The 12800-nt window shown below is 60.8% G+C and overlaps 1 protein-coding gene across 7 annotated transcripts in view; it reads right to left on the reverse strand.

The window, feature by feature from the left end:
* HDAC4 (histone deacetylase 4) overlaps positions 1-12800 on the reverse strand; it is a 162025-nt gene that overhangs the window by 37849 nt on the left and 111376 nt on the right. For 4 of the 7 annotated variants that reach the window (XM_058665200.1, XM_058665202.1, XM_058665206.1 and 1 more), the window contains 3 exons: positions 7255-7405; positions 6723-6843; positions 3724-3845 (listed from right to left, as the gene is read on the reverse strand). In XM_058665200.1, coding sequence (XP_058521183.1) covers positions 3724-3845; positions 6723-6843; positions 7255-7405 — 394 coding nt within the window. The remainder of the gene's footprint in view (positions 1-3723; positions 3846-6722; positions 6844-7254; positions 7406-12800) is intronic. The other 3 variants (XM_058665205.1, XM_058665203.1, XM_058665201.1) reach the window with 3 other exon arrangements.

Genomic DNA, 12800 nt, shown 5'->3' on the forward strand with positions numbered 1-12800 from the left:
CAGGCACGGGGTCCCCATGTGTGGGAGGTGCCTGCACAGGCAGGGCTCATGCCCACCCATCGCATCTTCCGGGCATGACGGGGAATGGGGAGGGGTGCAGCCACACAGCGGGGACATCTCTCACGATGCTCTCCTAAAGACTGAACCGGTGCCTTACCACAGTGCGGAGAAGGGACAGTACTGCGCTCCTGAACCTCACGCTGCCAAAACATCTATTTTTTTTTTTGAAAGGCAGAGAGATAGAGATAGAGAGAAATCTTCCATTCACAGGTCTGGGCCAGGCCGAAGCCAGGAGCGAAGAAGCGCCACCCGGGCCTCCCAGGTGAGCAGGAGCTGAAGTACTTGGGCAGGGCCTGCTAGCCCTTACTGCCCCTGCCCCGGAGAGGCCTGGCAGGAGCAGGGTTGGAGGCGGGGCAGCCAGGTCTTGAAGCAACATTGAGGCCTGTGATACCAGATCACAAATGGTACATGCTGGGTTACAACAGCCACAACACCAGCCCTGCCCACCATATGCTCATCACAGCCATGTCATTGAGGGCCCATGACTGACAAGGCAGAAACCATCTGCCAGGGCTTCCAGCAGCCTCTGCAAAGGGTGTGTGGGGTTTCAGGGGCACGCAGCCCCACCCTGCACATCCTGGAGCCCAGTGCTAGGCTGATGACAGGATCAGAGCCCACATGGGGCCCAGCGAGTGTGCAACAGACAGCTCAGAACACAGCAAACGTGCAGGACAATGCCAAGCTGGGAGCTGGTGGTCACCTCTGGTCACCCTGTGGGGCCAGGACAGAGGGCAGAAGCTCTGCATCTAACCCTGTGACCCCAGCAGGGGGCCCCAGCTGGGCTACCCTGCCTGGGGGCAGGGCCTGGGCTCTGCTAACCTGGGGCACAGATGCGGGGGCACGGGGCCTTGCTTGCTGGGGCCATCAGTGCCAGAGCTCCAGGGACATAGGACGGGGCTCAACGACCAGAGCTCCCTGTGGGAGAGGCCTGCTCTTGCCCAGCAGTCTCGGCCAGCCCTGGGTGCCAGCACAAAGAACTGCCACACGCAAGGGTTCCAAAGTGCGTGCTCCCCACAGGGCACCAAGAGCTCCTGCCTGGGGCGCTCGTGGGCAGACTGGGGCATGCTGCTAGATGCGCTCTTGGCCCCCACAGTGACTAAGGAAGACGAGTGGAGTTGGCGTATGACTCTGTCTGCTCTGACTTCCGTGGCAGGCTCTGAGGGCGCCCGAGGAAGCCGGCAGCACCGTCCTGTTGGCATAGGCTCCACATGGGGGTCTTGGCCCCATGCCGTTTTCACCTGTGCTTCCAGTTGGCACACAGTGGAGGACCGTGCAGGCCGTCTGCAGGACAGCCATGTGAGTGGGGGACAGTCCCCAGTGACTGACAGTGGTTCTTGCAGGTAGCTGTGAACTTGGGTGTCAGAAAGCACAGTGAGAAGGGCAGAGCCAGGCTACTTCTCCTAAGGGAAGAGGCCTGAAGGGCTGCTGTTGCCCAAATCTTGGGGAGCCCAGGACCACCCAGCAGCCTTTACCAGCTCATACGCAGCAGCAGGCACCTGGCCTGGCTGTCACCTGGGTCCCGGCTGCTCCACTTCTGCCCCGGCCCCCGCCTGATGGCCTCCCTGTGGGTTGCCAGGATGAAGCTCAGGCTCCCAGCTGGCCAGGTCCAGCCCTGCCGCTGCAGCCATCTCTGGAATGAACCAATGGATGGAAGGTATCTCTCTGTACAACACTGCCTTTCACATAAATCAATCCATTTTTTAAAAGATTTATTTTATGTTTTATTGGAAAGACAGATATATAGAAAGGAGATACGCAGAGGAAGATCTTTCATCCACTGGTTCACGTGCCAAGTAGCTACAACGGCTGGAACTGAGCCGACTTGAAGCCAGGAGCTTCTCCCGGGTCCCCCATGTGGGCACAGCGTCCCAAAGCTGGCCGTCCTCCACTGCTTTCCCAGGCCACAGCAGGGAGCTGGATGGGATATGAACCAGTGCCCATATGGGATCCACTAGGCTAGTGCGCTGGGCCCTCATATAAATTAGTCTTTAAAAAGAGAGTACTTCTTGGAGCTCAAGAGGGAGAGTAATGGCGAGAGGAATCCCAGGTACCATCAACTTGCATTCTAAGCGACAAAGATCCGTGTGGCTCTGGGTGCCTCGCTGTTCATGTCACACGGGGCACCCTCATTCCGTGGAACTGACCTACTGTCATCTACTAGAGAGACGGAGTGAGGGAGAGTGCTTCTGTGGGCTGGCTCACTGCCTGGATCCTGCGACTCGAGGGCCAGGGCTGGGCCAGGCGCACTCAGAAGGCCCGGACTCCATCCACGTCTCCCACACACCTGGAAGGGGCCCGAGCACCTGGGCCAGGATCTGCTGCCTCCCAGGATGCACTGGGAGGATGCCACACTGCTGGGACTCGGGGGGGCATGTCCACGTGGGGTGCGGGTCCCATGACCAGAACCCACAGCCCGACCCTGTGACCTCAGGCCAGGTGCTGGGGGAAGGAGACCCCAGATGACAGGTACAGCCCCAACAGGAAATCAGAGCGGGGTCAGAACCAGGCCCTGGGGTCTGATGGAGTCCAGATCTAGAAGGGTCTGTCTGGTTCTGAGCCAAGCAAAGAGGTGGCAGTGCTGCCTCGCAGGGGACTGGGAGCCCAGGCTGCCAGCAACTGGCCACAGGAGGTATCGGGGCCAGCAACATGAGAGCTCCACGCAGAGCCGAGTCCTCCCCCGCGCTGAACAGACAGCTCCTCCCTCTCAGGAGGGGCCAGGCCCACAAGGATGTCCTCTCGGTGACCCGACCGAGCCTCGAAGGTCTCTGTATCTCCCCCAAATGGACAGTGCAGGGCCACCTCAGCAACCCAGATGGAGGGGAGGCCACGGCTTGCCACAAGGCAATCTGAGGCTTGAGGCGTGCTGTAGTCAGCCAGGCAGCGTCCACCCCTTCCCATTATGTTGGGGTGTGTGGCCCCCAAAACAACCAAGTACACTGACTGCTGGAAGCCCACTTGGGGAAGTGCTTGCATGCCAGCCCTGACAGAAGTCTACGCATGAGCCACCCAGCATCCGGCACTGAGGGTGACACCCTGCAGGGGGCTTGCCACACTGCTGACTTGCAGGGGAAACCCCTGGCAGCAGAAGGACTGTGTCTGAGGCCTTGGGGACTGCTGCGTGTATGGGGTGCTCTTTCTCTGCACCTCTGGGAAGTGAGGCCGTAGCACGGGTGCCTTGTACCTGGCTCCCTGAAGGCTCGCACAGGGGTCCATCGCACAGCAATGGGAGGAGCTGGGCGGGACGGGGGGTACACAGGATGGGGCGGCCAGACTGGCAGCTCTGAGGGCCAGCAGCAGGACAAAAGTGCCAGCTCACAGCCCCCATGCCACATCCCCAGGGGGTTGCTACAGACTGTCCCTGTCGGCCCACATCCCACTGTAGGAGGCTGCCTCAGGGTGCAAACAGAAGAGCAAAATGAAGCACACATTGGCCAATTGGCCTCATGGCTGCTGGTCTGTCCATAGTCCTAGGGCCAGCTCTGCCCTCTCCAAGGACCCACGGGGCATGGGGGAAGAGTCACGGGGTACTGTCGGGAGGACCGTACATGAGTAAGGACCAATTTCTCCACACCTTTCCACATGGCTGCCTACTCAGCCCTGGCACTTGGGGTGTGGCTGCGGTCAGCGCAGCTGGGGACCTGTGAGCGAGGGGCGGGCACTGACCTGTCTTCCGCAGAGGGAAGTCGTCTTTGGTGTCATACAGGCCCAGGACCGGGTGGTTGTAGGAGGCAGATGCCCCACTCTGGGGCGGGGAACTCTGGTCCAGGGAGCTGTGCTGAGTTTTCCTGGGGAAAAGGCAGAGACAGGGCTGAGTCCACCCAGGGCACCACCCAGCCCCCACCAGGCCCAGATGTGGTTCATGCACGAGGCCCTGCAGCCTCCTGGACAGACTCATCCTGAGCCCAGGGGCAGGCGGAAAGCAGCAAGCGATGCAGCACCCAGGCTGACTTGGCGCTGGGCAGGTGGGCCCCGGCCTCACCCCCGGACATGCCCATACCCACGCGGGGCATGCCTCACCCGGGGGCTCCCGCAGAGCCCCTCCTCTCAGAGCATCACGGGAAGTCCTGGAATCAGCTTTCAGATTGCATCCTCAGCCAGCCTCAATGCCATGGGACAGCCTGGGGCCTTGCCTACGCTCCGTGCTACCCTGAATACACACAGTGGCCCATGCATTCACAGCGTGTGCTCGAAAAACGGTTAGCTGACCGAGAATAAATATTCCAACAAGCAGATACATATTATTGCTACTATAATTGCAGGAATTTGTTTCTGATTAAGCTGGAGTAGGAAAGTCTGCATTACTCTAAGAGCTAACAGATTTTCTCTCCTGAGGCGCTAGCTCTGTTAGAACCCTCCCTTTTGTCAAACCTTAGGTGAGCTAACCACCAGGCCCCACAGCCTCAGCACTCGGTGAGGACAGTTCCCACCACCAAGGCCAGCTCAGGTGGCTGGGATGTGGCTGGCAGATCCCACCAGGCTGGTCATTTGGAAGAGGATTCCCTGACCACGCCTGTTCCCAACCACACCAAGGGCTGGACTTCGGGGTATCCTGGGTTAAAGAAGGCTCTGGAAGTCTGAGATGCATGCTAGCTGCCCCGGCTACACCACATCCTGTCTCACACACATGTACAGTCCCACAGGGCACACGGCTCGGCCGCACCGCACCCCGTCTCACACGTGTACAGTCCCACAGGGCACACGGCTCGGCCGCACCGCACCCCGTCACACACGTGTACAGTCCCACAGGGCACACGGCTCGGCCGCACCGCACCCCGTCACACACGTGTACAGTCCCACAGGGCACACGGCTCGGCCGCACCGCACCCCGTCTCACACACGTGTTAACGCATCTCCCAGCACATGGCTCTTGTGAGGGCTGTTCACACCCTGCAGCCTCCAACCTAACTCACCCCTGGCCTTCTCTCCACCCTAGTCCTCAGCCTGGGGAAGCCGACCAAGAGGCCAGGGAGGGCTGAAGCCTGGCAAGCTCAGGGTGAGGACTGAAGAGGCTGCAAGCCCTGTTCATGTGTGACCACAGCTCAGGAATCCGCTGAGAAACTGGCCCAAGATTAGAACAAGCCCTTCCCAGACAGGGGGGCAATGTCCAGCAAGCCCCCGTCTGCAGGTAGACGCAGGTCCCAGCTGCATCAGGGCACACCTCACAGCCCCAGCTGGCCAGGTGTTGGCTGCGGGGCACCATCCTGGAAGCCATGGGCAATTTCCAGGGACTGCATTCGCCTTCCTTGTGGCCTCATTTTGGACTGACGCCTTGCACCTGCTAACCCGAGGGTCCTAGGCAGTCTCTACCTGCCGTCCCCAAGGCTGTGCAAAGTGTCTCTGCATCCTCGTCTCCAAGTCCCACTGCCTCAGCCCAGCCTCTGGCCTGGACACGGACATGGTCCCTGGATGTGGAAGGCAGCTATGGCCACAGGCGTCCCTGTCAAGGTCCACAGCCCCTCTCATGGCACCGAGGGCTTCAGTTCAGTCAGCTCAAGGCATGGGGATGGTCAGTGACCTCTCTGTGACGTCTGTCACGCCCAGGGCAGCAGGCACTACGGCGCTCCAGTCTCACAGGAAGCACTGGTGCCCGCCTGGGCCCTGTCACCCCCTTCCTTAACGCCCCTCACTGGTGCCCGCCCGGGCCCCCTGTCACCCCCTTCCTTAACGCCCCCCACTAGGCCCAGAACCTTGGCTGGCTGGGGTCATTCAGGCAGGAAGTAGACTCCCAGGGGTCAGCCAGACAGGAAGCGGTCCTCTCCACTAGCTGGCTAGCCTGGAGGTGGCCCTCCCGCACAGCAAGCTCTGCTGATCGCCTCTCTCTGCCAGCTGCACGTGGGGGCCTCAGTCTGCTCTGTGTCCAGGTGTCCTCCAAGGGTCCCATGTGGTCCCTCACTGCCCCAGCTCCACAGGGCCAGGTTAGTCGGTGGGGAAGCTATGGTGCCTCCCTGCTGGGCCGGACTCAGGGCAGCCCGCACCCTCTGCCTGCCTCATGCCTCAGATCCTTCGGGTCCCCACAGACCCTGGGGTCCAGAGATGGGCATCCCCAAGCACCGATGGGCCCTTCGCTCCTGGACACGCTGCCCTCACTGCTGTTCTTGCTGCTTGTTCTCGACTACCCCGTCACAGTCGCTCAGTGAGTTTCTGAGTCATGGTGCCCAGGATGGGTGCTGCTGGAGTGGACCTGCCGTGTGCCATGGCCAGAGGGCTCCGAGGCAGCTGATGAGTGGGAATGGCCACTCTCCTGCAGCCAGGGGCCTCTGCCAGCCGATCCAGAAGTAGCCGGTGGGCTCACATAGTGCTCGGCAGGGACCAGGCTCTTCTGAGGCGTCTGTCTGCTCTGGGGGCTCTGGCATCAACAACGAAACATACAAGGGCTTGCCTGCCTGCCCAGAGCAGTACACCCGGCACACACCCGGCAGAGGCCCACGCGTGGCCTAGAGCACGTGCCAGGGTCCGTGGCTCCCACTGTGGCTGGTCAGGGTGCACATGGGCCCAAAGCGTGGGCAAGGGCTCCAGGAACCACACGAGTTCCTCTTAAGACTGCCCAGGGCTACGCACTCTGGCAGGCCTCTCAGTGGCACACAGCGCCAGGAAGCCCCAGGCATGTGACAAGCTCACCCTCCCAGGTGGCCTCAGCAGGGGCCGCCATAGCAGCCACTTACCCGTACCAGTAGCGGGGGTCACTGGAAATGCACTGGTTCAGGTTCCTGTGGGCCAGCGCCTTCTTCTTATTGAGAACAAACTCTTGCAATTTCATCTTCACCTCTGTGCTGGCCACAGCACCTGGTGTAGGGCAGACACCTAAGTGAGGCCGAGCTCAGGGGAAGGAGTGCTGAGGGGAGCACAGGGTGCCACGAGCAGGAAGGGGTGGAGGTGGAGTGTCTCCTGTGGGTGATGCCTCGGGGGATAGCAGAAGGGCTTAGTCCCACCCAGGGTTCATGAAACCACCAGAATGCAATGTGTCAGAGAGGACCGTGAGCTCTCAGTGCAGCTGCTGCGTGCAAGTCCTCCCCCGGAGGACCGTGAGCTCTCAGTGCCGGCTGCTGCATGCAGTCCTCCCAGGACAGAAACGCAGGAATCCTCCCCTCCCTAACCCTGCCCTCCCCAGGGGCCTTGTCACTGACCCCGCCTCTAGCCCCGCCCCTGGGGCTGTCACTGACCCCACCCCCACCCAGGCCCCGCCCCCACACTCACTCTCTTTGCCTTTCTCCTTGTTCTTGAGTTGCTGCAGCTTCTGCTCCCGGTGTTGCTTCTCCAGCTCCTGCTCCTGGCGATGCCTCTCCAGCTTGCGCTGGTGCTCCAGCAGCTCCTGCTGGTGTTTCATGGCCAGCATCTCCTGCTGCTGCTGCAGGTGGGGCGGCACGGTCAGGCACGATCAGGCCAGCCCACCCTTTGAGAGTAACTCAGAGGGCAGGAAGCCCCTGACCACCCCCAAAACGGCCTGGAGCTTCCTAATGGGTGAAGCATCTGCCTGTGTCCTCAGGTCAGGGGCTCTGTGAGAGCAAGGGGGGTGGCTCCCAACGTCCACACCCCCTCAGCGGGGATCCCACTCAGCCATGAAAGGAATCCAGCAAGGATCCATCACATTTAAAACAGGACACTGGCTGGGTGGCCATGCGTGTCCCAGCCTGCATCCAGGCTAGAAAAGCTGCCTTTGTAACAGATGGGAAGCACACACACTGAGTGAGAAAAGCCTCCGCAGCCTCTGAGCGGTGACGGTGACGGTGACGGTGACGGTGACGGTGTACACAGGGACAGCGAGCGGCCCGCCACCACGGCACGGGGGAGGAGAACTCACTGCCCCAGGTAGTGAACAATGCACAGGGATGGGCAGGTGTCCATCAAACACTACAGCGCTGCTCCCAGGCCTGGGGGGGCAGGAGGCAGCCAGGCAGGTGGCCGGGCAGGTCCCAGGGAGGAATGGCAGGCAGCACTTTGCCCTTCAGCATGGAAGGAGGGAGACCGGCAGAGGCCCCAGTCAGAGTGGCGAGGGGCCTGGCAGGAGCTGATGTGCAGGCAGGCTCCTCCAAGCTCTGACACACTTGGAGCTACTCTGTGAGGTAGTGTGCTCACCAGAGACAACATGGGAGTGCGTCAGGGTGCAGTCCTGCCGGGAGCAAGGAGTGGGGGGTGCGTAACCATCTGGCTTGTGCAAGTGTGTGTGGGGTGGGTGGGTGGGCATGCGTGGGCATCTGCAGACATGGGCGCCCCCAGTGAACCCCTCCCAGACTGCCCTGGAGTGGACACCTGAAAACAGCAGGTCACAGCCCCACGAGGCTCAGAGGGTGGGAGCTGTCGGCCAGCGTGTGTGTGTGTGTGTGTGTGTGCGCGCGCAAACAGAGCCATGGTTCTTCCTGGGCCTCACCCCTCATGGAGGGGACAGGCAGGAACAGCGTGACACCCTGCTGGTCCGTCAGAAGGAGGACCTGGGCATGCTGCAAGCTCTGAGCCTTGCCAGGGCAACCACCCCCAAGGGCCACTGTGGCTCAGCAAACACATCCCTTGTACCCTGTACTTCTGAAAAGTTGGGGTCCCAAGGTGGCCTAGCTGGAGCCCTTCCTGACCAGAGACCTGCAGAGCGCGGGTGGCCGTTCTCTTGAACCTGGGCGTCTTCCTGGGCCAGTTTCCCAGGCAGCCCTGTGGTTTGGGGGTGCCGAGGATTCACATGGCTCCCAGGGTCAAGTACAACACCAGAGCTGTTGAAGAAACCGAAGTTCAGGCTGCTCAGGCTCCTTCCTACTCCAGTCACAAGATGCCACCGCGTGCCAAGCACATCGAACCAACCATGTTAAGGGAAGAGTTCTCATTCTTTCATTCCCGAAATGAAGCCAGTCCAGGACTGGAACTGAGGGACCAGTTGGTCCGATGACTCCCAGCAAAAGGAGGCAGCAGGAGCAGTAAGAGACGGACAGAACCAAGATGTCCACGGCCACCACCTAACGCACTGAGGGCATGCACAGTCACGTGGGGCCTTGGTCCGGTCCTGGTCCGCCTGGGGGTGTCCAGACACAGGCCCTTTGCCCCTTCACAGCCAGTTCTGGCACGAGGCTGACCCCACGCTCTAGGCCGCACCTGGCCCCTTGATTGTGCTATCGCCGCCCATGGAGCTGGTCTGTTGGCCACATCCAGCCAAGCTACGGAGGTGGCCAATGCCATGGTCCCCTAGTGGGCCTGCCCAGTGGTAGCGTACTTGCAGGCTAGCAGCGTCACCCTGCCCAGGGTAATGTGCCAGGCCCACCTATGGCCTTCCTTGGGTCACGTCACTTCCAGAAGGGAGCACTGGCGGACAGGCTGCAGTGGGGGCACTGGCAGGCCCTAAACCAGCAGCGGGGAGGGCAGAAGGCCAGGAATGTGGCCAGCACCTCCAGCCCAGGAGCAGCAGCTGGGACAAGGCCACAGGGCAGGGCTTCCAGCATGGGAGGTCTTCCCAGCGAACAGCCCAGCAAGCTCTTGGAACCCACTGGCAGGACGGATACCCAGGCCTGTGCATCACTCTGGGCTGGCGCTGCCCAGGTGAGCACCCAGGGACTGGATGCCTTGCTGCTCCACGTGCTGGCCTAGCAGCCTGCTGTGCTGTAAGGTGAGAAAAACCAACCTAGCGTCTGTGCACTCACAGGCCCGTGTGTGCCCACCACCCGTGGGCAGGCCGGGTCCTCAGCCCAAGCCCCAGGAAGGCACCTCCTGGTGGTCGCTGAGACCTTGTGGCCGACACTCGTGAGGCAGAGACTCCGCAGACGAGAGCATGGCTCACACTCATGGATGCAGATGAGGGCCATCCCGCTCTTGCTCTCCCCCCGCCCCTGGCACAAGAGAGAAAGCAGAAGGGACGCAGCCCCAGGGTGCCCAGGGCATCACAGCAGCCCAGGAGCCTCCTCAACTCCGTAGCACTTCTTGGAAGCACACGCAGCAGGCAGAGCTGCCCTGGGAAAGCAGGCTGGGAAGGCATCCAGGTGACAGGTTGATGGCCCCAGGTGTCTGAGGGAAAGGGACCCTGTAATAGCAGATGCCATTGTTCTGAGGGATTCGAATGCATTTATCCATTTATTTATTTTTAAAGACTTCTTAATGCTTATTGGAAGCATAGAGAGATGAGACAGAGGGAGAAAGATCTTCCATTTGTCGGTTCACTCTTCCAATGGCTGCCGTGGCTGGGGCTAAGCCGAGCCAAGCCAGGAGCCAGGAGTTCTATCTTGGTCCCCCAGGTGGGTACAGGCCTCATGACTTGGGCCATCCGCTGTTGCTTTCCCAGGCATTAGCAGGCAGCTGGATCCAAAGTAGAGCAGCTGGGACTAGAACCAGTGCCCACACAGGATGCCAGCACTGCAGCCAGTGAGTGAATGTGCTACGTCCCAATGTGGGCCCCTATCAAATTGATTTCTAAAAAGCCAGCATTGAGGGGTAGGTACTGTGGTACAGTGGGCTAACCTGCTGCTGGGGATACCTGTACCCGACCCCATGTGGGAGCACAGGTTCGAGTCCTGGCCAATCTGCTTCAATCCAGTTTTCAAGTAATGAGTCCTGGTGGGCAGTGGGTGATGCGCCTAACACTGGCTTGCCCCATGAGGCCCTGTGTCCAGGTGCCACGCATGCCGGTGGATGCCCTGAGAGCCTGGGTGGCTGCAGGGGCAGGGATGCCAGCTGGCTCCTGAGGTGTGACTCCTGAGGGCAGCCGAGTGCCAGAGATGGGCAATGTGCTTCTCTCAGCACACACGGTGGCTAACAGCGAGACAGGACTCAGAGGGGGCCGACTGACTACGGGCAACACTTAGACAAATCGACCCGAGCACCACCCCACGCCCGGCTCAGGAGACAGACTCTGCAGCTGGGCTTCTCTTAGTGCCAGCATCCCTCATACCCACCACCCACTGGACTGGCACACAGCTGGCCACTATGCCCTACTGACCAGCACAGCAGCCATCCTTGCCTTACACTTCTCTTACTTGCTTTGCCAGCAGAACTTCAGACTGACCAAGAAGCCGTGTGCCTAACCCTGCCACAGGGCTGGGGCGGTGCTGGACAGCTGTGCTCCAAGGGGCCTCTGCGGGGCCGGTGCATAGGAGGCCTGTGCAAGGCCTTCCTGGCCGCGCCCCAGCAGCACCAGGCGGGACTCTGCACGGTGTGCCTGTCACCTTCTTTGCTGTGCTCTTGGGGAAAGGTTACTGTGAACACAACACACACGGAAGTCAGGTGCACTTGTGAGGAACTCTCCAAGCTTATGAGGCTGGCAAGGACCAGGAGAGAATGGGCACTGCCCAGCCGGGGCCAGCTCTCACACCTTCCGTGTGCAAGCCGCAGTGGCAGCATCCCCTCGGGAGCTTTTCCCCGAGACGAGCACGGGGCAGCCTAGGCAGCCCCTCAGGCGGTGCTGGGCAGCACGGAGAAAGGCAGCCGGGAGTCCTGACCAGGTGTCTTCTGGCTGAGGTTCATGGAAGACACAAGACTAGAACCGCACTCTCCGTGAGGTCAAGGTTCCTGAGCAGTCACCCTAGGAAAGGGAGAAGACAGGACCCAGACCCCGGGCCTGAGGTGGCCTCCACGGCCAGCACAGGCCAAAGGGCCATGAGTGGCTGAAGGTCCCTTCTCTGTGCTCCTGCCCCAGCACTGCCTGCCCCCTCCTGCCCCCCCCCCGCGTGCTCTCACACACACACACACACACACACGCTGCTTTTCTCAGCTCCTCCTGCAGGGCTTTTCCTTATAAGTGGGAACGACACTTCCCACCCCGTAAGAACATCAATGACACTCCTGGGCCCGGTGTGACAGCCTAGCAGCTAAGGTCGTTGAATGCACTGGGATCCCATATGGGTGCTGCTTCTAAACCCAGCAGCCCCACTTCCCATCCAGCTCTCTGCTTGTGGCCTGGGAAAGCAGTGGAGGATGGCACAAGGCCTTTCGACCCTGAACCCATGTGGGAGACCCGGAAGAGCTCCTGGTTTTGGATCAGCTCAGCTTCAACCATTGCAGCTACTTGCGGAGCGAACCATCGGATGGAAGATTTTCTGTCTCTCCTTCTCTCTGTAAATCTACCTTTCCCATAAAAATAAAGAGATCTTAAAAACAAAAAAAGATGACACTCCCCTTTCTTCCCAGAAAGCCACTCTGCACCAGCGGTCCTGCTGCAGGTGCGGGCAGAGCTTCCTCCGTGTTCAAGTCACAGAACTGTAGCAAAGCCACCTGGGGGCAGGCACAGGCTGTTCCGGGCACGTCCCACGCAGGAGGACAGGCTGTTCTGGGCACGTCCCATGCAGGAGGACAGGCTGTTCTGGGCACGTCCCATGCAGGATGCCTGGGCAGGTGGACGTACCATGGGGTGGCAGTGGTGGTAATGGTTGTCATGGTGGGCGTGTGGCTGGTGGTAACGGTGCGGCTGTCGTGGTGGGCGTGTGGCTGGTGGTAACGGTGCGGCTGTCGTGGTGGGCGTGTGGCTGGTGGTAACGGTGCGGCTGTCGTGGTGGGCGTGTGGCTGGTGGTAACGGTGTGGCTGTCGCTGCTGTTCTCACAGCAAGGCTCGGGAGACAACGCTTTCTCCCTGGCCTACCACTCTCACCAGCCAGTCTCACGGACACAGGCTCGAGGCCCTCTGCCCACACTGCTGCATGCAGACGTGGAAGCGTGGCACCTGGCTCCAGGGCTGCAGGCACATCAGATGCCAATGCAGCCCGACTGGCGCAGACTGTGGCCTGAGTCAGAACCACCAGCTGACAACGTGGTTGGAGGCCACGGAGAGCTGGGGCACGTCA

The sequence above is a fragment of the Ochotona princeps genome, chromosome 5 (genome assembly GCF_030435755.1).
Source record: "Ochotona princeps isolate mOchPri1 chromosome 5, mOchPri1.hap1, whole genome shotgun sequence".
NCBI classification, from domain to species: domain Eukaryota; kingdom Metazoa; phylum Chordata; class Mammalia; order Lagomorpha; family Ochotonidae; genus Ochotona; species Ochotona princeps.